At 33.4% G+C, this 27,082-nt stretch overlaps 1 protein-coding gene across 1 annotated transcript in view; it reads right to left on the bottom strand.

Annotated features, from left to right (window-relative positions):
- The window catches only part of LOC129232569 (calcitonin gene-related peptide type 1 receptor-like), a 124,428-nt gene that overhangs the window by 44,717 nt on the left and 52,629 nt on the right, over positions 1–27,082 (bottom strand). Inside the window, exons 7-9 of the mRNA XM_054866705.1 lie at positions 26,331–26,437; positions 14,183–14,274; positions 9,581–9,707 (exon numbers count right to left, since the gene is read on the bottom strand). Of these exons, the coding sequence (XP_054722680.1) occupies positions 9,581–9,707; positions 14,183–14,274; positions 26,331–26,437 (326 nt within the window). The remainder of the gene's footprint in view (positions 1–9,580; positions 9,708–14,182; positions 14,275–26,330; positions 26,438–27,082) is intronic.

Below are 27,082 nucleotides of genomic sequence, written 5' to 3'. Positions count from 1 at the left end.
CGCTCAAATGTAGAAACAATTTTCACCTGTCATACCTCGACGGGCGATTTTCTAGTTACAAAATAAATGTACATTACCAAATAAAGCAGAGATAGATAGAGACCCAGCTATTATGCTTTTAAAATTAAGTTAACCCTCTAGAACGTACGAAAGAATAACGCAGGAATGAAAATAATAAAACATCGTGCTCTAAATGCAAAGCAGCAGCATATTCAACAAGAAGTTCGAAAATTCAGGAAATTCGTCATTGCACCTGCACACAACGTGCAGAAATTTGCACGCAAATTCAAAAAGTTCCTCTTAGTAAACAACACGTAATTATACCACATGTTTGTACGTGCTAAAGAACGAATGAATGTTTTTCTACCTTATATATTGGATAGAACATTAGAAAAACATTAGCGTCGAGAGTGGTAATATGAACTAGATTACTTAAGAATTGCGTTCTGTTTTTTCTCCATACTATTGGCATTTTCTTCTTGGTATACCAAAAATATTTGATATTTAACAAAAATAAATTTCCACCTTTCTCTCTTTTTCAGGAAACTTTCGGAAAGATCATTATTAGTTCGATACGTTGAACTTAAAAATTCAAAAAGGAATAAAAAAGCACTTTATCAAACATTCATTCCACATTTCTGAAAGTTTATTGCCTTTTCTTCACAAAAAGATTTAATTGACTGAAAATGTTTTCCGAAATGAAGAAATAAATCTCACGTTCATGTTTTTAAAAATCTAGTTTACTTTTGGTGAAGCTGTGTCGTTTTTCAAAGTGTGTCATCTATATATTTTGTCAAAAAGAGAGAAAGAGAAAAACTTACATTAATTTTAATCAAAACCGCAAGCGAGAATTCACTCTAAAAGAACGAAATCTCTATTGACTCGGAACAGCCTCAAAGAAATGAACAAATATGAGTGTTTATGTTGTTTGTCTAATAATCAAATATTCCACTAATAATTTAATCGGAATATAAGGCAATTTTTTATCTAGTAGGTATATTAAAATACTGTTTTCATTACTTAAAATATCTTAAATTCATGCCTTTGGATTCCCAACTTTCGAGGTGTTTTTTTCCATACAAATAATTTTTTACGAATTTGTCTCACTTAATTCATTATTCAAACGGATTTTTTCAAATTAGTCAGTGAGAAGCAAAGAGATGTAAGTGGACAAAGTAAGTGTTTTCAAATTTTGAGTAAAACGCGTTTAAAGATAACATGCTAGGTAGGTTTTAATTGAATTTTTTTTCTAAATCATGCTGTACAGCAGTAACTACCAGGGCTACTAGTACCATCTCTTGCCCCAAGACAGAGGAGAGGTTCACCTACCACGTGTACTGGTTGTCTCCAAATTTTTAATCTTGCCACTGACATCTCTTTGCTTCTCACTGCCTCTAATGTTAAAAAAATAAAAAAATGTTCGTCGTTAGTTTTTGCCTTTTTACTTTTTAACCAAATTCTTTTTAACTGAAGAAAAAATAAATTTTTTCTTCGTTGTGTTTACTGAACGTTCAATGAATTAAATATCATTGAATTTGGATTCTATTATTATTATTATTATTATTTTTTGTGTGAAAAAGCGAATTGAGCTGATTTTTGAAATAAAAAATGAGGCTTTACCTATTTTTCTTAGATCCATAGTGTGACTTTCTAGTTCGCAATAAGAACTATATGTTTTTAGTTTCAGGACGTCTTTGAAAGCTTATTCTTCTGAACGTAAAACATAAAAGAGCTTTTAAAAAACTGATACTAATTCATAAAAGGCTAAATCTGAACTTCATTAATTGCCTTTTTTGAATATTTTTTCTTTACTATAAACACTGGGAGAATACATTTGTTTAGATGATGTCTTTTTAAATATTATTGAAATTTGGAATCACGTCGAGGAACTATTGATTGTTTTCAATCGGAATCATTCAGAAAATTGTGTATAAATTTTTGGGGAATGACATTTTAATGCCTGATGAACAAGCAGTAAAAAGAATAATGAGCCACCGGAAATTGATCAACACAATTACAATTCAACATGCTCAAAAAAGGCGAAATATCCATATCCTAAATTTGTTTTCAAGATAGAATTTTATTCTGGAAGAGCAGTTTGGTAAATAAATCATTTTGGAGGACAGGTCATGTGATCCAAATTTAAGTACCAAGGCTTACAGTACCAAGATATGATAGCAAGAATCTTTTCAAAACTCTCTTCCGTTATATATTGTCATTTGGCTATTTATTGCCAAAATAAACGCGCAGAGAAGTTTAATGTTTTGAAGATAATAGTTGAATGAATATTTCATAAATTTGGCCGTTTAAGGGTTAAAAAATGAAATAAATCCTTCACTGCCTTACTGAAAGCTTTGAAACGCATTTTTTACTCAGTCATATAAATATTCTTGTTTACTTCCTTTTTCCCCCCCCTTTTTCTTGATAAAGCATTTTCCATTTATTTTCACGGAATGTTTAAAGGAACTGAATCTTTATGTTACCAACATTCTTATGACTTTGAAGTCAGTTCAATGAAAGAACACTAATGGTGCAGGAATCTAGATAATTTACCATTATGATGTTGAACTCTTTCACTTCTTTAATAACATTGATAAACTTGCTTATAAAAACTGTAATTAGGAAACTAGTGCGTTAATAGCGCTTTTTTTGGTACCGCACCATTTATTATCTATTCATTTACTTTTATTTTTATTACGAAACAAAAGTTTCTATTATGTTTTAGTCAGAGAGAAGGAATTAGTAAATGGAGGGAGCAAGTCCAATCATTTGTTAAGGAAAGGCTGATGCAAAACCCCCAAATTACGTGACTCAACAACGACCAATGATGGACATGTTTTGCAAGGAAATAGCGAAAGAAACATGATTTCTTCCAATGATTTGCTTTAAATTCTACCACATGACTTGGGATCTTGGCTTCACGAATGAAAGTCTTCACTCCCTCCATTTTATCTCTTTTCAGTGGTTTTAACTACGGCTTCTTACTATGAATATGGTCTTTTGCTATTGCTTTTCAAAACCCTTGAACTAATGCCATATTGTACGAAATACTTTTCAAAGATCCATAAGCTGTTATTTTTCATTTATTTTTTATAGTTTTGAAATTACAATAAATGTGGCACAAAATTTAAGTTTGCCGATCTTAATATTTAAAATATAATAATAAGCATTGTGATTGCAAAATATTTACACAAAAATCAAATATGTTGTTATCATTTTCCCGTGATCAACATTTACTCTGAAAGCTAGACTCACAGTATATTTTATACAAAATTAAGAAAAAAAAATAATTTAAATTTTGACCTTTTGAATTCAAATTATGCTTTTCGCAATCACGAATGTGTGTGTGTGTGTGTATGTGTGTGTGTTTATATGTGTATGGGGGTATGTATGTTTGTGTGTAGGGGTATGTATATGTGTGTAGGGATGTGTGTTTGTGTCTGTGTGCAGGTATGAGTGTGTGGGTAGTTGTGCGTATGAGTGTTTGTGTGTGTGGGGGGGGGGAATGTGTATGTGTGTGTGTAGGCATATGTATTTGTGTCTGTGTGCAGGCATTAGTGTGTGTGTGTGTGTATGTGTTTGTGCGTGTGTGTGTGTGTGTGTATAGTTGTGTATGTATGCGCGCGTGTGTAGGATATGGATGCAACCTGGAGACGGCTTTCGCTATAGGAGCAGCATCGTAAGGAGCCGGTCGACGGTGATGCTGCAGAGGGTGCTGGTGGGAAAATAAAATCATAGGACATAAAACCAGTAAATAAAAGCAATAAGCAATCGTGATTGCTCGAAAAAAAAAAAAAAAAGACGAGAGAGATTGTAGCGACTCTTGACATCTAAGTTTCTCCCGTTCACTTTAGTGTTCTTCAACGAGATATTCGTGAAGTCTGCATTTTGTAATATACCAAATATTTAATGATTCTCTTCACCGCAAATGCGACTTTCTTTACAACGGTAAAATGGCAGTAATGTTCTGTATGATAATCTCCCGCGCGAACGGAGCTATGTTTAGAAAAATAATGACTGGTGCTTATTGAACGCATTTGGAAATAGCTCATTTCTTACACAGAGCGCAATTCGATCCAAGGTTCTGTGGTTGTCTTAATAAGATTACTATGCTGCATATTCTTCCCAAAACGTTTAGAAGCATCCTACATTAGATTTATGAAAAAGCAGCACAGAATGTATTTCAATCGTGTTTCCAGGGTACTAGGAGCATCTTTTTCAGTACGAAAAAATAATGAGTTTTCGGATTCTTAGCAGCAGTCAGAATTCTGAGTTACATTACTTGCGCCCCAAATGTCATCTATACTAATATTATAAAGAGGGAGGGCGGATTTTTCTGTGTTTATATGTTCGAGGTAATCTCCAGAACCACTGCACCTATTTGAAAAATTCATTCACTTTATGAAAGGTGCTTTCTCAGTGAGTGACATAGGCTATAATTTGAAAAAAATCCGATAAAGAGATCTTTTTTTATTCCAATTTAGGCCCAAATTTCACATAAATTCCTGAATATGTTAGTGAAAAATTACTTGCACATATTAATATCATATATCGTCGAAAAGGGTAGAATTTTCCGCGTTCTAAACTATTTGTTTCAAAGCTCTGACTTAATTATGGCGGGAGTAATTTGCGTTTTTAGCTCGAACTTTTTTAGGCTTAGCTGAAATTTAGACACTACTTTCTTCATTAAATTTATCAATAAAAAGTGAAGGAATTGTCCCACAGTTTTCTTATGACACCATTGGGAAGAGCGACATTCTTTACTCCAAATCTCTCTTGACTTATGGTCGAAAAACTTAGCTTCTATCTTTAAAGGAAAAAATGTTACAAGCGTTCTTAAATCAAATTTGAAAAATGTCATTTTGATTCAGGTTGTCAACCATTTTATTTTCGCGCTTCCACGGTTTCGCTTTTTGAATTCCATGTTTCTTTCCTTATTTTGCATTTAATTTCATTAAACTTATTATATTTCGTGTTTCCATGGTTACGCTTTTAAAAGTCCATCTTTCGCATTTTAATTTCTTAAAAGTATTTTAATATCTGTCGTCATTGTTTGGAAGGGTAATTTTGCATGGTGTTTTTTTTTTCTTTTATCTAAGCCTGATTGTTCAATATATGTCATTGACACATTTTTTATTCTCAAGGTAGACCGGGCAAAGTCGGGCAACTCAGCTCGTAATATATAAAGATTTGAAAGCTACGGTTAATGTAATTTTGTACTTTTTGTTTGGTTGGCTAAACATTTATTATTGCCAAAGAAAAAACACACGCTTCACTTGCAAAAAGGCTGAGTTTTGGTAGCGTGGTCGCTTGGCGCGTTAGGCGCTTTGCTGTTCTGTAATTCTAATTCAATGATTTGACGAAAAATTTTAAATTCCAAAGAAACTTTAATAGATTTTTTTATTTTTGAAAAGGTGTGTGCGCATTTTATACAAAGAAAAATGATCGTTTTATATTAGAGGGGGAGGATGCGTCAATTTTTTTTATTCAATGGATTTCCATTAAATTTTTAGCACGGGCATCGCTGTGCGGGTACTGCTAGTAACTTTATAAATTGAAGAAGGCAGTAATTCGTAAGCCCAAACACAAGTGTATTTTTGAAATTTTGACTATAAAACGTCCGTTTTCCTTTAAATTGATTTGCATTAGTATTTCTTTTTTTTGCCTTGAAAGAATAAATAAAATATAAAAGTTACGGTAGAATCTTTCCGTGAATTTAAATATATAAGCAGCAGAAAAAATATACCAAAAACATTACAACAAATTTACAATACAATTTAATAAATTAACATTTGAGTAAGAGCATGGAAAAAGCAGTTTAACTTTTATGCTGCCGTGGGCAGGTAATTGGCAGTATCTGCAGAAATGAGTTTTCGGGAGATTTGAAGAAACGCGTTAATTATTCACTAGTGATACCCGCACAACGATTTACAAATAATGTATGGTGAATTTTCACGCCGGTTGGCTTGTACCCATCTTACGGTTCCACGTTATGATAATTTCGTATCTCGCCAATTGGCTTGTGCCCATGTTACGGTTAAACGTTATGATAATTTCGTAATTTACTCGTCCATCTTATGATATTTTTTTTCTTAAAATTGGAATAGAAAAAGAACCACATCGAATTTTCGAAAAACCGCTTCGAGGTGCACACCCCCATGCTACATACTAACTTTGTGCCAAATTTCATGAAAATTGGCCGAACGGTTTAGGCGCTATGCGCGTCACAGACATCCTACAGACATCCAGACATCCTCCGGACAGAGAGACTTTCAGCTTTTTTATTTGTAACTAGTGATACCCGCACGGCTTTGCCCGTAATAGAAAAATCAAAAGGTCTTTTGGTTCGCCTGTATATTTACAAATAATGTATGGTGAATTTTCTCGCCAGTTGGCTTGTACCGACGTTACAGTTCCACGTTATGATCATTTCGTATCTCGCCAATTGGCTTGTGCCCATGTTACGGTTCCACGTTATGATAATTTTGTAATTGACTCGTCCATCTTATGATATTTTTTTTCTTAAAATTGGAATAGAAAAAGAACCACATCGAATTTTCGAAAAATCGCTTCGAGGTGCACACCCCCATGCTACATACTAACTTTGTGCCAAATTTCATGAAAATCGGCCGAACGGTTTAGGCGCTATGCGCGTCACAGACATCCTACAGACATCCTACAGATATCCAGACATCCAGACATCCTCCGGACAGAGAGATTTTCAGCTTTATTATTAGTAAAGAAGAATACTAACAATGGGATCGTTTCCAAATTTTAAAAGTATTTTTTTCTGAAAGAACATGCTTAAAAACATAGGATCGGACCATTTTTTTAAAGTAATTCGTTTAAGATTAATATTTTTTAAATACTACTTAAATCGTTGCGCTTTCATTGTTTACATTTCTTGCCGATGACATCACAAATGATGAAATGCCATTCTGTGTAGCCATTCACCGAGCAAAATATTTAATTCGCATCTTTACTCACGTGTATTGGAACGATATGGTTGATAGCAAACGTAGAGTGCAATTTTAATTTGCTTCTTGATTATCATAACGTGGAAACGCGGTACAAAATGCGCCAAAGAGCATCATTTGTGACGTCATCAAGACCACGCCTTGTTTGCAAAATCGGACGTTTTAAAAAATCAATTAAAAAATAACTGTTGAGAAAATAAAAGAATTTTCTGGGTTCATGTTTTTTTTTTTTTTTTGTTTCTTCTATCAATTTTAGTGACTAGAAGTATTACTTTTGATTGAAGGAAACAACCTCATTGGGAAATTTCACAATTAGCCTTTTTTTTTGCACTTTTTTTACCAGCGGAAACCGACTGAGCAAGCTTGTACAATAAAGCTAATGTACAATAGATAAAAAAAAATGCAAAAAAAAAAAAAAAAAAGAAAGAAAGAAAGAAAAGAAACAATTGTAGTTACTATTCTTTACCTGCCCGCTGCAGTATAATTTATCTCATCAAAACTTTTTGCTCACCAAGCAACCATTTCACTTTGAAAAGCTTCCCGCCAAACAAGATAAACAATTTAAAAGATCTATCCATATTTCTGAGGAGTTGAAGGTGGGAGGAGGTTCTAATGGAAGTAGCTCTGATGAAAAAGGAGAAGAGGGAGGATGATAGTTTGGCAGATACTTGGCGGGCAAACTAGATATCATAACTTTTTATGACTGAGGGTTTTTGGGTTTAGAATGCAGGTTTTCTTTTTTGTGCGGAAAAGTTAAAGGTTTTCTTGGCGGGGAAATTTTTACAGCAGTGTTGTTTTTGATGAGATATCACATCTTTTTGCATTGATATTATTACTTTGTCTGTATTTTCAGAATTGAGAACTTCAAGTCAGAAAATTTTCAATTGAAACAACTCTGTTTTGTGTTTTTAACGAACAATAATGGCTAGCCTAATTTTACGTCAAGTTATTTTCTGACTATTAAGATTCTATGTTCATTTTGCGAGAATTAGACGGTTTAAATTTTATTACAATTCTTGTATCCTCTCTGTTGCAAAGAAAACTTCTTGGATAATAAAATACTATATTTTAAATTATACTGTTTTCGAGTATTTTACAACTTCGCTATAAATTCTACTACAGTTTCTTTATTTGACAAATTATTCAACATTTTCATTAAGGTTTCTTTAAATGTTTTACAGTATGAGGGCTATTTTAATCTAGCTTTTCACTTTCTTGTTTAATTACATTTTTTCTTAAATCGTGGATTATTTTACGTTTTATGGGATAATTTTAATTGTTTGGTGATTTATCTTTTTCTTGATAGAAGTCTTTGTCTTGTTCAATACCTCGTTTTGTTTAAAAGTTCATTTAAAAAACGAAATAACGCATGTTATCACCGAGCCAAAAAAAAAAAAAAAAAAAAACCTAAGCCATTAAATATTTTAAATTGGAATGTGTCAGAAGATCTATACAACTTTACTCGATGTCACAGCATTCTAATCTCATTCATTAATTTGTTTCTCTGCTTAAGTATAAACAAACATAATAGCTCATTGGGCTCTCTGTTTTCAGATTTTTAGTCTGCGCGCATGCGCAGTAGCTGTGGCAAATTTATGATATCCGCGATTTAACGTCTAGTTGCAACTGTTGGATATGTTTTAGTCTTGATTGAATTTCATTTCCTAAGACAACTTTGGAATAACTGTTAAATCTGTTCTAACCTTGCAATTGCAGTCCGAGATAAACAAACCCTATGAGCTGAGAGTAAGTACATAATAATTTAGGGAAAATTAGTGATTTTTCAAACTTCAATTACTCCTTCCCATGATGTCCCTGGGGGTTGAATTTTTGTATATGTACTCAATGGCTCATCGAGAGAATATGTATATGAAAAATCATTAGTGTAGCCCCCCGGGGGGCTGTGATAGAACCCCGGGAAGGTACAATTTGGGGGTAAAAACGAGGGGGGAAGGGGAGGGGGGGGGGTCAAATGGCAAAAAAGGCACATCAATAGGGCACAAGGAATGTGTGTGCGAAATTTCAGCTTGATTCCTTTTTTTCGTCTGGGCTGTAGCCCTGTCAAAGAAAGCGAAAACTTTTTTGAACAGCGATTTTATAACTTTAATACCTCCTCCCCCTGATGGTCCAGGGGATTGTATTTTGGTTTACGGCGTCTGGGGCTTCTAGAGATTGAGTGTACCAAAAATCAACTCCGGGAGTCTTTATGGGGCTGAGATACAGAGGGGTGAAAAACCCAAAAAACCCCAACTTGTTCTGTCGTGTAATTTTGGTCTTGGTCGCTTTTATTTCCTTTCGTCTTTGGCGGTGGATTTGCTTCTGTTGGCTGCTGACGTTTGGTTTCCTTGGCGGGGCGGGACGCTCCCGCGTCCCGTGATTCTTTTAATAGAGTTTTTTTCCCCAATGATCATAAATCGCAAGATAATGATTATTTTCAAAGACTTTTTGACGTCCTATTTAAAATTTTAGATAAGGTTTTAAAAGCATTAATTGTGAGCTAAATTAGTTGTGAAATTAGTAAGCAAGCTTTATATAACTTATAAAAATAATTCATGCTTAATAGCGTGGTCACATTACATTTTTTAGTTGAGCAAATCACTTACCCCATTATTAATAAGTACTGACGGTTTCTGCACAACTTCGGTGTACCAAATGATCCACATAATATTATTTATAATGAAAGAAACGAAGAGATGCTTGTGAATTGTGATTCTCGTGCACTGCACTGACCTGAAAAAATGAAAAACTCATTTACACTCAACAGCACGGTTTCTGAAACAAAGCACAATTAATCCAAACATTGCTCGTTAAAGGCGTTATGCATACCGCGTACTCCCAGGTAGCACACATCATTTCGTAAACGATTTCAAATGGGTGTCGAACTTGTGACAACCATTTTTTGCTGTGGGGTTTTAGGAGCTTAAACTTGTTTTAACGACAAACGACGGAAGGAGCAAAGTGTAGCAAAATTATTACAGAACACTAGTGGCAAAACTATTTGATCTCATTTTGCGGTAAGTTTTGTTCAATAATACGATGTAACGTTAAAGGACTTATAATTTATTCTTATTTCAATTGTATATGGCAAAATAGATGAAAACTATATAAGTATCAAACGACTTGAATTGGATGTGGGAAATAATTAAAGACTTAATGAAGTTCACTCATTCGAATACAAAATACTTTCTCAAACAAATTAGCATTCTTTAAAATTTAACAGAATCCCTTTAGCATAAAGTTTTGCCAAAGGTCTTTTCTTTAACTTATCCTATTTTGCATTTCTAATTACCTAAATCAAAGTCTACACTCCCAGTTTATACATTTATTAGAAGCTCAACGCATTAAAAAGGTTAAGGCAAGCGCTTTTCGGGCCCATAATTGTTAAATCAAGTGCATTAATATTTATGTTCTTCAATTTATTCAAAGAAGTTGCTGAACCAAATTTACCGCGACTACAGAAAAACTTGTTTTTTCTGAATTTGTGCCTAAAAACATGTCTGATTTAAAGTGAATAATTAATTTCAGTGGTAAAATTAGATTTTTCCGTGTTTTAGCTTTATAATTCAATTTACTTAACATCTTTTATTTTTTTATTGAATGAATTGATAATTTTATGAATTAATTTGTATTTCATTTTGTTTTAATGATGCAAAGTGCTTGCGTCAATTTTGAAAATAATTGTTTTTTGATAGTTTTTTAAAGTGTAGCATTAAAGTGTAACTTTAATTAATGGTTAATATTATTTGAAAATGTTCAATGGGTTTTAAACTGCTATATCATAATTAGTCATTAATATACTGTTTGACCACGGATTGTATGTAATTCGGCAATCTGCCAAGTAAAGACGATTCTATCTGAATGAATCTAGCAGGGGAGAAGGGAAAATAATGATGGGATTTCGATGCACGCGTTATATAATGTCACTAGTTCCTTATTCATTTATTGCATTCTCAAAAATAAAATAAATGGAAACAAAAATAGTTACCATGGAAACAACAAAAAGAAAATACAATATTTTCATTTCGTTCAGGAATGAAAATGCAAAATGGTAAGCTCAAAACTTTGTTGTGAATAAATAAATCAATTAATTTTTGCCGTGAGAATATAGATCGAATATAGTTTAGTTTTAAAAAATGTTGCTGTGAGCAAATTTTCATTTTTACAAAACTAAGGCTAAATAATAGACTCGACGTTAAATCCCGGTTATCACAAATTTGCCATTTCAACTGCGCTTGCGCGCGGACTTAGCTGATTTCAAAAATCTTGCTAAAATTAATTACAAACATTTTAAATTTGGTTTTAAATATGAGATAGCAACAGATTAAAATTAGAAATCACAAAATTTTCTTTGATTTAGTTTTTAGGCCTCGGTAAAGATTGAATTTTGCTTCTTAATTATTAATGGATTCGGTGTTTGATTTTTCTGTCCCTTTTCAGGACCAAATTTTTAACCTCAGAAGACTGTACTAGAATTGCAGCATCACTTCTAATACAAAGCCGTACCCTCAACCTAAATAAAAATGTACAATACTAAGTTGTTTACGCCTAAAGTAAAATATCCGCAAAAGACGAATTTCTGTACTAATATTCCAATCATTTTTGAAGTACACAACGTGTTTTACATTTACGTTAAATAAATATTTCCAAACCAATAAATATTCAAGTGTCATTTTTCTCTTAAGATTATCAGTTAGTCATATCCGTAGTTTCATATAATATATCACGAAATCGCCGTGAAAATGTTCTAATCGCATTCATTAATTTGGTGGGACTCTCGCTCATCCTAAATATACACAAGCAACACGAAATCTTAAAACAGAAAGCCCAAAAAGTATACACAAGCAACACGAAATCTTAAAACAGAAAGCCCAAAAAGCTAAGTCCGCGCGCAAGCTCAGTTGAAATGGCAAATTTGTGATAACCGGGATTTAACGTCTAGTAAATAATAGAGAGGCAAAAGTGCACATCTGAAACAAACCATTTAACATCCCTATAAACTAATAGATACGTCCATTTCCGCCTATAAACCGGATATTAGCCTTTTCATGTAATCGATGGTCAAATATAGTAATCACCAAAGGCTCTTCTATAATTACACAAAGAGTCTTACAAAAAGACGAATTGACTGGGTCATCAAAAGCGGTTTGTTACTGATATATTATAAAAAGTCGGTAAGATTTTAGTTGTCCCTGATAAAGTGCACCGTTATTGTAGCTATTAGACATTAATATAATCAGAATTTTAGTTACTGAAATATTAGACATTTTAATTTTACATGCATGCAATGGGCGATAAGGACACTTTCAAAAAATCATAAAACATTTTATGGGAAAAAATACGGGATGCGGTGTCTATCCACTTGTTAAGCATTATATGGGGTTTAAATGAGCCAATTTTTAGATTGTTAAAAAATGGGTTTTTTGAGTAAAATCACTTCCAAAATCGCTAATTTTTGAAAATTTCCAAAATTTCAAATTTTATTTCCGAGGCTGTATGTATTCAAGAATTATAATAAAATATGTATGAAACTATCATATAAGGGCTTTAGACTGCCATCTCCGTTTAGTAAAAAAAAAACTTTTTTTACACGGAGAAAAAAAATCATAAAATTGGTAAAAATGCAGTTTTTTCGCGGCAAAAATGAATTTTTTTTCTTTAACAAAAAACCTAACGAAATTTTCAAAAACGATGTCTAGAGAATATATGGGTCCTTATTTATTTTTAGAAAAAAGAATTATTCAAATAGGTTAAATACTTTTGAAATAGTGTCCATTTCAAATGGAGTGTTTTGCCTTTTTTTTCCAAAATAGCGGATTTTGTGCCGAATTTTAATAGGCTGTAACTGAAGAAAAAAAAAATTTTCTTGCAAAATCCTTTTGGGATATTTCATATGTCCCTTAGTTGTAACTACTGTATTTTTTCCAAAAATTCGGTGATAGTCATATGACACTTTTCATACCTGCCTGCCTGATTTGAAATGGAATGACTCTAAAATACTTTTCTGTTTGTATTCCACTATGTATATGTAACCAACCATATACAAAACAATACATTTTTGCCCAAAAGTTGTATTTTGATCACATATATTTAAAGAATTATTCTGTGAAACAACTTAGCAATCTAATATGATATTCACATTAAATGTGTTGGATATGCCTTTTCAACGTTGCTAGCCAAATTTCAGATATATAAAAAACCATTCTACAAAAAGTAAAAAGTTTAACTGGTTATAAAAAACAGCAAACATCCCATTTAAGTTTTAGAATAGTTCATTCTAAACTCTGACAGTTTTTTTTTTTTGATAAGATTTCGTTAATCCTTTAATTAAAAAAATTATAATACATAAATTTTTATATTTTTAATCTTTCATTTTATGGTTTATGTTTTAAAAAGAAAATCATCACCTTTTTCATACCACCCCAAATTTTTTTTGCAAAATGTGCAATTACTAGGGGATTTACCCTTCCTTCGGATGAATACCCAAAAAATATTTACCTTCCCACCCTACATCAATAATTGAGTGTATTAAAAATAGTTTAAATAAATCTTCATCATGAAGTTCCGGGGAGCAAATGCAAATGAACAAATGAGGCAACAGAAAACGATATTTTGATTTTTTTTTGCTTATTAATGTGAAAACTGTTTCTATAATTGCCACGTTATCACTTAAACAGCAATAAAATAAATAACATCAGTCTTAATAACTTATCAGTTTATTCTTCCAGCCATCCCTCATGCTTCCTTTTTTTTTTCATTTTGGATATGACTAACATAGATTGTGATTTTGAAATTATGAAGTTCATCATTGAACTGCTTATACTTCTCCAATTATGACATTGAAAAGGAAGATTCTTTGTTTCACCATGTGTTTCTTTCATAATTTCATCAAGTTTTTCAATAACAAATATTGTAAGCGTTGTAACGCATATGTATGTATCAGTTTTACCAATTATTTCATATTTAGATTTAAAAAAAAAATTCACATTCACTTTTTGCATTTTTTTGTAAAATACCCAGTTTTTGGGTATTTACCCAGGCCTTGGGTAAATACCCAAAAAATATTTACCTACCCGCTGGGTATTTACCCAATCTACATCACTAGAGGTGCATCAGGTTCACGAATGGACTTTTTAAATTTGTGAATCCCCCCCTCAAAAATACCATACTGAAAATAAAATTAAAAAAAAAAATCAATTTTAACTCACCTGAAGTAGAAAAAAATACCAAGAGATATTAACAGAGCAATCACAGATGTTGAATAACCCGAGATGTAGATATTCACTATACGCTGACGAAACTGCAATAAAAAGATATCGTAAACTCTCAGAATGTTTCAAGAGGACTGAAGTGAAGTGATTGCAGCATAGAGTTTTATTTGAAACAAGTGGTACCCACACGGTTTTGCTCGAAATAGAAAAATTAAATGATGTTTTGGTTCACCTGTATATTTACAAATAATAGATGGTGAATTTTCTCGCCGATTGGCTTGTACCCATGTCAGGGTTCCACGTTATGATAATTTCGTGATTTAATCGTCCATCTTATGATAATTTTGTTTTTAAAATTAGAAAAGAAAAAGAACCACATCGAATTTTCAAAAAATCGCTTCAAGGTGCACACCCCCATGCTACAAACTAACTTTGTGCCAAATTTCATGAAAATCGTCCGAACAGTCAAGGCGCTATGCGCGTCCCTGAGATTCTGACAGACAGGGATCCAGACAGAGAGAGATCTGGACAGAGAGACTTTCACATTTATTATTAGTAAAGAAGATACACCGCCAGCTTAGTGGTTTCAGCCGAGGACGGCAGTTTCGTGCACGAAACTGCAGTCCTCGGCTGGAATGACTGAGCTGGTGGTATATTTCATGTATTTCTGCCTTAGCCCTGGCTATTGGGCGGTAACTTACTGAATCGAGTTTTATTTGTTTAATATCTTACGATTTTTATGGAAGTACTCGTATTCACTTTTTTTAATAGCCTTTCCAATTTTTGATTGATATTTCGACATTATCATGCAAAAATAAGATCTGAACATTCTCTCTGAGTTTCTTTTACATGGATTGCTGGTGATAGCGCTACTAATACCAAGGGAAAGAGAAAAATAACGGTGAATATTATGTTGGAACTTAGTTTTAAAATCGGAACTTGAGAATGTGGAGATGGGAGATATTTACAGCTGTTCTAAGCTTAGATGGATAGACTAGTATTATTTTTGATTTGCAACAATACAAAGAGGAATAAAGCAGATTATAATTTTACTGATCTGGGCAACTACTTCAGCCAAATTTTCATGAAAACTACGATTGCTTAATAAGTGAAATAGCCATGTTCTCTCTACCGCAAGACATGGAACCAAATTACAAGATTTTAACTATTTTTGTCTATTGAAGACGCGTTTCTTAGAAGGAAAAAGCTATTTCACTCTCAAAAAAAAGTTCGTTTGCTCAAATGAACCAAATAGCCAGCTTAATAATTTCGAATTTTCTAAAATATAATTTAGTGTATGAAAAGAGTCAAGAGTAATGTGTGGCATATTTCAGCCAATAATTCTCATTACATTTAAGTTTTGCATATTTTGTTCAGCTGCAGTAATTTGCTCAAAAGTTCTCGAATGGGTAAGGTAATTCTGTGAAAAACAAGTTTTCAGTTTTTATGTTCTAAATTTATTTTACAGAACGAAATTGCTCTGGTGTTTTGTGTAGAAAACTTCGGATACATATTGTTCCACACAGTGGCGTACGTAGCATGGTGACACCTGGTGTGGTAATTTGTGGTATCACCTCCACCCCTCCAACAAACGCAAAAAGAAAAAAAAAACATTCAATGTATATAAACATGAAATTCATACAATTTTCAGAAACAGCAACTTTTGTGTTATAACGAAGTATCAAGTGACTACTGTACAAATGACAAATAGACAAATAAAAATTATGAACTCTTTTTGCCCTAGATACATATGTGCAGGCCGTCGCAAAGGTCAAAAAAGTAAGGTGCTGTATGAAACTGATAACCCCATAATTATTTCAAACGTATCTTAAACACAAGGGATGGGGTTCAATTTTTTGGTATGAGAAAAAGTCACTACTAGGTCTGAGTAATGACAATATGAACTTAATCCTGTGTACAGTATCCACTCCGTGATGTTGGGTGGGAGAAAAGGGGGTTCGGGTGTTTTTTCCCAGGTAAATATTCAAATTTATTGTCTTAAAAGAGCATTTTAGCTTCATATTTTTCAAAAACTTGCAATTACATTTTGGGTGACCCCCCAGATGGGTGACACCCGGGGTGGGCCGCTCCCCTCCTCCCCGTAGCGACGCCACTTATTCCACATGTTCAAAAAATCAGGTTAATCGAGGTTATATTTAAGGTACAATAGCTCTGTGAAAGTGTGAAGTGTGCAGAAATCGCTCACTTTTCCCTACTCACATAGTCTATCCGCCAACAGTTTCGCGAGTTAAAGTAGAAATACTAATCTTTACTAATAATAAAGCTTAAAGTCTCTCTGCCTAGATATCTGTCCGGATCTCTGTCTGACAGGATCTCTGTGACGCGCATAGCGCCTAGACCGTTCGGCCGATTTTCATGAAATTTGGCACAGAATTAGTTTGTAGCATGGGGGTGTGCACGTCGAAGCGATTTTTCGAAAATTCAATTTTGTTCCTTTTCTATTCCAATTTTAAGAACATTTTCCCGAGCAAAATTATCATAAGATGGATGAGTAAATTACCAAGTTATCATAACGTGGAACCGTAACATGGGCAAGCCAATTGGCGAGAAATTTATCATATATTATTTGTAAATGTATAGGCGAACCAAAAGACCTTTTAATTTTCCTACTTCGGGCAAAGCCGTGCGGGTGCCACTAGCAAACAATAACTTGATAAGAAAGGAAACAGAACACAAAAAATATGTAAAAGAAACTATTTTTAATGATGTGTATATGACGTGAAATAAGTCATTTAACAGTTTGGTAATAAATTTGAATCCAAATAATTTCTTTGCATTAATTTCTGCAGTGACGTACTGTTCGTGAAATAATAAATCATAAAATTTTTAATCAAATACATTCCCCCTAAAAACGTGTAGAAAAAAAATTCCAATACCTGCCTCCGATTAGTACCCAGCTTTCCTCTCACAGCCAACTAATCCCATAATCCCTTAACATCGTGAAAGGTCACGGTGTTATCGCAAACATCAGGATTTGCTAAGGAGCGTGGCTTTCTCTTTCAAGGTTTGAAAAGTTCACAGGATCGAAAAGGAAAACAACAGACATACAACTTAAACATCATTTTCTAGGCAATGGTTGCGTTGCGTCTGTTTCTTCGACAGCTGGGACGACAAGAGGTCTTAACAGAAAACGTGACTTTTTTGCTCCACTGAGAAATGGTTTCTCTTGGCCATACGTTATCGCGTGTTTTGTTCCTCTTGAAGGTTAGAACAAATTAGAAGTTAAAAATAGATTGTCGTCTAGTGTTTCATTGTTTTTTGAAAAAAAAAAGAAAGAAAATTATTTGCTGTTCATGTATCTGTAAAAATCAAATTTGTAAATTTATTTTTGAAACATTTTATCACACTGGGTAAGTCCGTAAAATCTGAACAAACACTGAAAATCCGGCAACCGGGAAAGTAAGTTAGGATGCAGCTTTTATTCTTCAAAATTTGGACACTGTATCGGAATTTTTGCACGACGCATCGTTTCATCAGCACTTTTTTGAAGCCCATAGTGACTTTTAAACGCATTTTTTTTAGGTTTACGATTTAAAGGAATAAATAAGGTAAAACTTCAGGTAATTGTCACTGCAGTTAGTAGTCGACACTGCTACTAGTAGTTGACATTGAAATAGTAGTTGCAACTTTGAACACCATGTTATAAATTTGATTTTAAAAGGCGTTTAGCTCTTTGTTGTTTTTTTAAAACCAAAACTACAAAATGGTGTAAAAATTCATAATGTTTACCTTTCAGCTTATTATTTGTAAGTGTCAAGTAATTGTATAAACACAAACATTTTTTAATGTGGAAGGCACAGGGGTCCATTAGTAAATTTCCCAGTGTCGGAAGACCGATGACAAATACTTGAATCCAGATTCCTGACCAATTTTACATGAATTGCGAATTCACGCCCCTCCCCCTCCTCCACCACAGAAAAGCAGTACCGGAACGGCGTTCCGACATCGATCCACCTTCGGCGTACTATTACATTACGTTATGTGTTTTACTTTTCCTGTTATTTTTGATGCTCACTTCTACTTTTGTTTGTATTTTACGTAAATTTAACTTTCAATTTAAATTGCTGTATGGTGTTTCTTTATACACTCCTCAAAAGTACAATTGCAACACCAAGAAAAAATACGTAACATGATGAAAATTGCAGCGATAATAGTGGTGTAATAGATTGCAGTGAATCCTCTCCTCTTTTTAATCTACATGAATACCATTCACCCCAATATACATCCTGACACAAAAATTGCATGCTATGCGGATGACATAGCAGTCTGGCATTCTCACAAAGACATTAAGAAGTCTGAGAAAATCCTGAACACAATGCTAGAAGGCATCACTACATGTGCACACGCCCTTAAACTATCCATCAACACTAGTAAAACAAATTATTGCATCTGCTCTCACATTACATTTTCTTCTGTCCACTAACATCGCATTTGCATATCAGACGTAATCATAGTCTTTCACTCAATAAAAACATATTAATCGCCTTTTCACAACATCATACCCGCCTCAGACTTAACTCGATTTTCAGTCTCTTGGCTAATGAAGGCTTCACGTTTCAAGGCCTTGACTAAAACACATATTTTTCCTATTTTCAATATTTAATATCGTTTAAATTTAGTTTTTTTTTTTGCACTTTAACACGTTATCTTTTGTACAACAACAACTCTCTAGTGTCGTTTATGTTTCATTGTAAAGCTTTTATGCACTGGTTTTTGTCCACTTTATTACATATATTGATGTTAAATTACCAAAATTTTGTCAAGAGCAAATCAAAATTGTAACAGATAATAATGTAATTTTTTATGTATTTAAATAAAGTTCCTCACAGACCCACTTGCTCAGATTTATCTGAGCATTTAAAACCGATAAACCGAACAATTGGTAGGTGCGGGCGGTCTCTGAGGGTGTCATGTCACGTCTATCTCACTTGCAATATTTAAGACGCTTAATCCTTTCTTCGGGTTGCAGTTTCACTCTTGAAGAGAGTAGATTACACGTAAATGATTCAGCGGGTTGCGTGTCGCATACGGGTCGCAGATTGGATATCATAGCTGTTTATCTCACCTCTATCGCCCCTGCAATATTTAAGATGCTAAATTCTTTCTTCGGGTTGCAATTTCAATCTTGAAGAGCGTAGATTACACGTAGATGATTCAGTGGGTCGCATGTCGCATATGGGTTGCAGATTGAGTATTATTGCTGTCTATCTCACCCTTATCGCACCTGAAATATTTAAGAAGCTCAATTCTTTCTTGGGGTTGCAATTTCACTCTTGAAGAGCTTAGGTTACGTTTGGAGGATCCATTGAGTCGCATATGGGTCGCAGATTGGGTATCATTGCTACAAAACTTCTCCAGCCTCCACACTTTTCGTGTACAGTCGAGCCCCGACTTACGCGAGGTATGCGTTCCAAGACTCCTCGCGTAAGTTGAAATTTCGCGTTGTGGAAAAATATATGCATACAAATTTTTTTAGGCATACCAAATACTTTTAGGCACTTATAAACACCCTTCAAACTGCTCTAAAGCATTCCTTAATCATTACAGTGTCTTCCATAAAGAACGGAAGTTTTACTGTATTTAAAAAATAAAAAACTGTTATTTAACATGAAATACTTAAGATGCACAAAATGAATGACCAATGGGAATAAGAGATATCAAATAAAACAACACAGTACGCACTGCATGCAGTAAAATTAAAATGATGCACAAAATAGTACTGTACAGTAGATACAGTAGCAATATTTACGAGTTAAAATATGAGGATACTAGCGATGATTTATGCTCCAAGATCAGATCGTTATTCTTATATAATACATTTTTAAATACGCTTCACCTTTCATTTAAAACGTTTCAATTTGTAGCTACATCTCCTCTACCTGATCTTTTTATTTATCCACAATGCAAGAGCCCGCGTAGCTTCCATTTTCATAATTTTTACTTTGCTAGACTGCTCTGCAAGCTTCAATATTGAAACTTAGTTCTAAACTTTTACGCACATCTTTTTTGTTTTGACTTTTAATTGTACATATGGAAGATTCACTCATATTTATTATCTCGCTACCTTCGACGTTTTGTAATTGTTCAAGCATATCGAGAATCTTAGTCTTTTTAATTTTTTTTTAATCAGAAACTTTCTTTTTCTTCACATTTTCAAACTTTAGATGAAGGTGACACGAAGGTGCCATTATGGTTATTTGATGCACTAGACTAGTTTGGTGTGGGAACTTTGGGTGTCAGTGATACTCAAAGGGACGTAATAACATTCACGAAATCAATATTTAGTAGCCAATAATGAAGATGATATTTCCTTCTAAAAAAATTCATGTTGTGGGCGAAAAATTCGCGTTAGCTCTAAAACTCGTTATTCGTGAAAAATTCGCGTTATAGCCATTTCGCCTAAGTCGGATCGCGTTGTAGCGGGAGTCGACTGTATATCATAGTTTTATTTAGTTTCATGTGGAAGGGAATTATTTCCCTTTTAGATTCTTGTTCCTGGGGATAAATGGGAACAGGATATCCTTCGCAAACACATGGTAAGAAAATCAAAGCTTTCATATCCAGTTACTCACAGGGAGAATATGTGTCTTGGATACAATGCACAAAGTTTATCTCTCAATTTTTCTAAAACGAGATGATGATCTAGAGATAAAGCATTGAAAAATTTGTTTCCAATTACCCCTGCTGATCATATAGTAAAGCGATACCAAGTACGACATTTCCTTAATTTTCAAATCGACAATACTAATCGTGGTTGTATTGCATCCAAAATATTTAAAGGAAAAACGCAAACTTCACATATAAATTATAACAATAAATTAACTATGAAAGACAATTACAATGCCTGAACTTCGAGTGAACTACGAAACGGTAATGATATCTCTTCATTAATTCCCTGTCCACGTTATTTCTTAAATAATATTTAAGATCATTATCAATAATCCATAAACTATATCAAAAATGAGTTTAAATTTAGTTTAAAAAAACAAAGGACTACATGTAATTCACTTAAGTTAATTTAAAATACTCTTTCTTCGCTTTGCTAATTTAATTGTATTTTCGGTTCGAAGAATATGAATGAATAATCTTTTTATCATAAAATGCTTGGAATGTAATTGGCTTTTACTTTACAGAAACGTATTTTTACTGCTTGATAAGAGAGAAAAATTTCAAAGCGAAAAGTCCGAGCAAATTTCTTTAAAAAACGGAGCTTTATTATTTTAAGGATAAAAAATGTTAAAGAACATTTTCAAACAAAAATAATTGTTTTAACTTTAGCGTCTTACGCTACCTTTCAGCTTTTAAGTGTTTGTTGATCTTTTTATGCAAATAGGGAAGCATTCTTTTAAGTAAGAACGTTCGCTACGATTAGAGAAAGTTCATACTCGTAAAATTTTTCTTGAATGAGAAAACACTTTCAGCTTTAGTTAATTCATTTTTTCTCAAAAATAATGAAAAAATATTTTTTACATAATTGTGCAAGCTTTGTAACCTTGTGCTATATTTGTTTTCGTAATTTAATAAAATAATTAATGAGCAGATGCTTGTAAGCATGAATAAAGAACTGAAAAATTGTTATGGCTTACCCAAGCATTAAATATTTTATTGAAAAGTAAAAAAAAGGTAAAAATTAAAAAAAGAAAAAAAAATAGATACAAAATAAATAAATTGCGTGAATATTTTCCAGGAGTTATAATAATGCTTGATAGACTGTTCTGCTTACAGCTCAACCTTAGAATTTGAATCGCGTTTCATTATTTTAAATAGAAAATTACCCTTCAAAGTATGACGGGTGAAAATTGCTTCTACATTTGAACGAAGCCATTGTCTATGTGGTAATATTTTGATAGTCGAACCTTGGCTACTTGAGCCCAATTTTTAAAAATAGGGAAAAAAATATAAAGAGTTAAAATCGTTGTTTAAAAAAGGCTTAAGGGGGTAGCAGAACGTCTGGAAAGTGGTAAAAAAAGGTTATCAATTCACATTATGTGTTTAACCAAAAATTCAGTGTAAAACTCGCAAAAAATATGAAATTTCGTGTCTAGGTAGCCCCACTTTACGGTAATTCGTATACAAGTAAACTGCTTTCTGAAGCCTTGCACAGTAAAAACGATTCAGAAACGTTCCTGTAAAATATTGGGTAGCTGATGTGTCCAATTTCCGCTAGTAACATATCTTGCAAAACCCAGGTACGTTTTCCGCTAAAAGTCAGGAACCTTCCTAAAATTATTCTTGAATCTTTCTGAAGAATTCGGAAATCTGCCCTGTCAAAGCCAGACTGGAACCTTCAAGGGAAATTAGGTAGGTTTCATGTAATTGATTCGAGTATTTCTGATTTTGTGGCATAGCTCCAGAAGCATCAGTGCAACCATTGGCAAAGCTAAGGCAGAATTGCAAGTAAGAACCAAGCATCTGTCTTTCCTGCAATCCTGGTCTTGAAAAACTGCAGCTATCCAGAGACTTATTCGCTCCCACTGAGAGCTTTGCCAATCTGGAGGGGCCGTAACCGAACCTAAGCCGATACGCTTATTAAACACGTTCAGTGAATCTTTAACGCAGTAGCTAAAAGTATTTTTCACAACATTAAAAAGTCTGCATTCGTACAACTTGTAGCAATTCAAGAAACGTTTTTGCAAATATACTTGATTTTACGGGGAAATAGAGAAGAATCCGTGAAATCCCGAAACGTTGCAAAGAAATAACCAGTGACGTTTCGGATTTTTTTTACAGTGTAGTTTAAGAAGCAACTAAGCGCTGATCGACTAGAATTAAGTAATGGGTTATATGCTTTACTGCATTCTTTCACGTGGCACCACTACGCTTTTATAAGGACAATTTAGACCCCGGTTTTCCCACTAGATATAGACACCTGGGATGTGAAACTGCACTTTCGAAGCGGAATTCAATTTTACCAAGAGCACTCCAAACCAAACGAGTACTCAAAGGATCTTTACATGCAACATAATCACGACTTAGGCCTTTTTTGTGCAAAAGATTTTATTTATTTTTGAGTAATTGCGATCTATTTTCAGATAATGAGATTAACTTTGTAAAAGTTACCATTTTATTTAAATGAAAAATTCATAAATGAAATAACACGCAGTTAAAAATGTAAAACTAAGCTGTGTTAAAATTAAAACCGACGGAACCTTCCCCTACAATTATGGAGAATATGGCTGCTACAATCGCTTTTGGTTGCTGCCGTGATACATTTTATTGTTTTATTTTTCAATGCACACCACTTGGTTCTACTAACTATTTTATTACTGAAACCAAATTACTAAAACGACTTGCCGGTTCTTTTACAACTGAGCATTGCATTAAAAATATTTCAAACAATAAGACATGTTTGCGAATGTAGTTCTAATAATTGAGTGGAATTTACGTTCGGTAATAGCAGAGTGTACGATGTAGCTGTAGTTTCCATCTGAGAACATTGAAGATTTTCGGGCAAGTGTACACTTTAAAGATACTAATTCAATGTTAAAGCTATAACGATTCTCTCAAACTCAAACACTCTCATTGACAAGAGCTGACAAAAGACGTAAAACGAGTTAACTCGACCTCAAATCAAATCAGCGGTATGTTCGAACAAAAGGTCTTCTCGCCATTTGCATCAGAAGACTTGAAATTGGGTTCCGAAAATAAAGAAACAATTTTAAATGTTTATATTATTTATTTTTTTCTGAAAGTGCTTTATGCCAAACTATCAGTATAAAACACGAAAACTTCTAATTGTTTTGCCTGAAATTGAGACAAATGGAAGATTGTAAGTATGGTTAAAAAAAAAGTGAACAAATAAAAAAAAAATCATAAATAATATGTTTTAAAAATAACGATTGAAGGCAAGTAAATACGCAATGAATTCGTTTTATATTTATCGAATTTATTGCAAAATATATTTTGGTTAAAATACATAGTAGTAATCACGGAAAAGCAAACTAGTACTATTATATGATCGGCCGAAATGCGATATGCAGCCCAATATTTGAATAAAAAAATAGGTATATGTCACTTCTGTAAAGAAAACCAAAGTCAATCATTTTTTCAGATTTTAACATTACATAAACAGTTGCTGAAATAGCTCTTTTCCTTCTATAAAATCTGATGTTACGCAAACCAAAAAGCAATTACTGAGAAGCAAAAAAAAAAAAAAAAAAAAGCAACACTACTTTAATTGAAACAGTTTCGACTAAAAGTATCGTAAAGAATAGTCTATGGCTCTCATTTGATATAACAGAGAAAACCCCCAATTCGCGAGTCTGTCTCACGTTTCAAATCACTTATAACAGGGATGCCCACCTAGGAGAGGTCATTGTGCAGATTGCGTCATTAAAATTTTTAGGGAGGGGGGCTTCGGTTTTTTCTCATTAAGGGGGGGGGGGTGTTGATTTTCGGGTGGACCTCAGGGGGTGCAGCCTTGCTCTTAGGGGTGGGGTTTTTAAAATATAAAGTAAATCAAGGAAAGATTGGGGGGGGGGGGGCAGAGAGGTTGCACACGGCGGGATTCAAATGTAAGTGATGAGTAAGTGCAGAGATGAGCAGTATTTGAGTGTACAGACGAAAGTTCATGCTGGTTGTACAGAACATTTGCTATAAAATATCGCCATTTTTCTCTGTTTAACCAAGCTGAATGCATGAATTTTCATGCCTCTTTCTCTTAATTTTATAGAATGGCAGTAGAGGATTTAAACGGTTTTGTCGTGAAGCTACTTCCCTTGACAAACAATGTTCGCGCCAGTAGTTTTCTCTAGCAGTGGTTTTGTTCAAATAAAAAATCGCACAATCTCTCCTACCTAAATAGGAGTGTTCGCGCATATGCTACTTAGTTGAGATGGCTCACTGTTCTCATTCATTCACATGGTAGGAGCGATTGCGCGGCTTGTTGGTTACTTTGTATTATACAAATACAAATACAAATACAAATGTGACGACCAGCAACAGGCTCTGGGCCCAGCTAGGCTGGTCCTAGTCAATTAGTTAGTCCCCAATGAAGATCAATGGCCCTCTTAAAGTTATCCACTCCCTTGCTCATTACCGCCTCTTCCGGTAAGCTATTCCAAGTGCCCACGACCCTGCTAAAGTAGTAGTTTTTCCTGATTTCCAAGTTAGCCTGAGATTTAAATAGCTTAAAACAATGACCCCTTGTCCTGCTTTCCCCGCAAAAATTTAATCCATTTACATCTTTCATTTTGATAAATTTAAATAACTGAATCATGTCCCCTCTGACTCTCCTTTGCTCCAGGCTATACATGTTAAGCCTATTAAGTCTGGTATCATAATCTAAATCTGAGAGTCCCCTTACTAATTTAGTTACCCTTCTTTGTATTGTAAAACAAAAATGGACAAATTTAGATTACACGAGTCACAAAGTAGTTGAATATAATTTTGTAGATTTTTTGATGTTCCTCGTTTTGTTTCTTTATTTCTTTTTCTTAAATTACAATTTCTGCCTCCTTTCTAAAAATTGTACATTTTCTGATTCATCAATGAAATGTTAAAATATTTACTTCTACTATGATGATGGTTCTATATAAAAACCCTCATGTCTCATAATGTCGTTTTGAGTGTAATCATTGCTCTTAACAGTTTAATTGTGCAGTTATTATAAAGAATATTCTCTTTTACCTGTGTTTGCAATCTCGTCAACAGGATAAAGACTGATTGCGAAAAAACACTTCTTTGGTTTTGCTATAACTGATGCATTACATTAAAGCGTGAAAGCAAAATAGCAATGAAAATGTATAACCAACAAATCATATTACAATGAATTGTTTAGAAAAATATCGATAACTAGAGTGTTTTTTACTATTATTTTAAATTTTGAGGAAACTCTCCTAGCTTTAATTTAGCTGGTTTTATCCGGAACAGAACAATTTGATTCTAAATTATGATATCAAATGTATTCTTGTTCATTATATTTGTACGCTGTCAAATAAAAGTAACTTCTAACGAATAAAATCACGTCATGCTAGAAAAGATCACAGAAACAACGTTCGTAACTGGTTCTGTACGCACATATTTTAGACAGATTTGGTTATATTTCGTGAGAAAATAAAATAAAAACTTGACTTGCAAGCAGTTTAATGTGCTTTCGAAGAGGAGAACATAGATATCACATTACCGTTAAATCTTCCTTATCCACACATGTTGTGTAGTTGGACCACGTTCTGTTAGTGTCCGGATGTCTATACCATGTTCCATCTGGATTGCACTCTTTGTGTGCGGATCCTAGAAAAATAATAAAAAATGATAAAAACATTATATAAATGACAAATTCAATGTCATTTAATCAACATATTGCTATTGCGTCTTTGTGACTTCTCCTTATCGTGCAACTGAAAAACACATACAATCAATATTCTTGCAATATCGTGCTTCAATTACCTTGGTTCAATAATTTATTCTGCTGGAAGTCTATTATTTTTTAAAAAACGATATATTTATGACGGACAATGAAATAGTTGTGCTATGTAATTATCAAAGCTAAATTTTTTATATAGAATCATCACCTGTTCATAAGTGTATATTGCCCTATATGCCAGTAATTTATAATGAATAAGGAGTCAGCCATTAAAGATATATTATCTTAACATACTTTAATTTTGACTAAATAAAATTTAACATAGATTTCAAACTTCATAACTTTCAAAGTATGATAAAGGAGGAATACAATAAAAATACCAGTAAACAATAGACTAAATAAAATAACTGCATTGTAAGTCATAGCCGAATTGAGTTACAGAAGAGATTACTACCATGATTTCAGTATCAGAAAAAAATGGAGCGATATACTGGGGAAGTGCGATATCTCCAAAAGTATATTTAACAAGCGTCTAATCCGAAAATTTATATGAAAGTAAAAACTGTGATTAG

This window comes from Uloborus diversus, chromosome 1 (assembly GCF_026930045.1).
Source record: "Uloborus diversus isolate 005 chromosome 1, Udiv.v.3.1, whole genome shotgun sequence".
NCBI lineage: Eukaryota > Metazoa > Arthropoda > Arachnida > Araneae > Uloboridae > Uloborus > Uloborus diversus.
The sequence above is the reverse complement of the archived record's forward strand: the minus strand, read 5'-3'. Positions and strand labels throughout refer to the sequence as shown.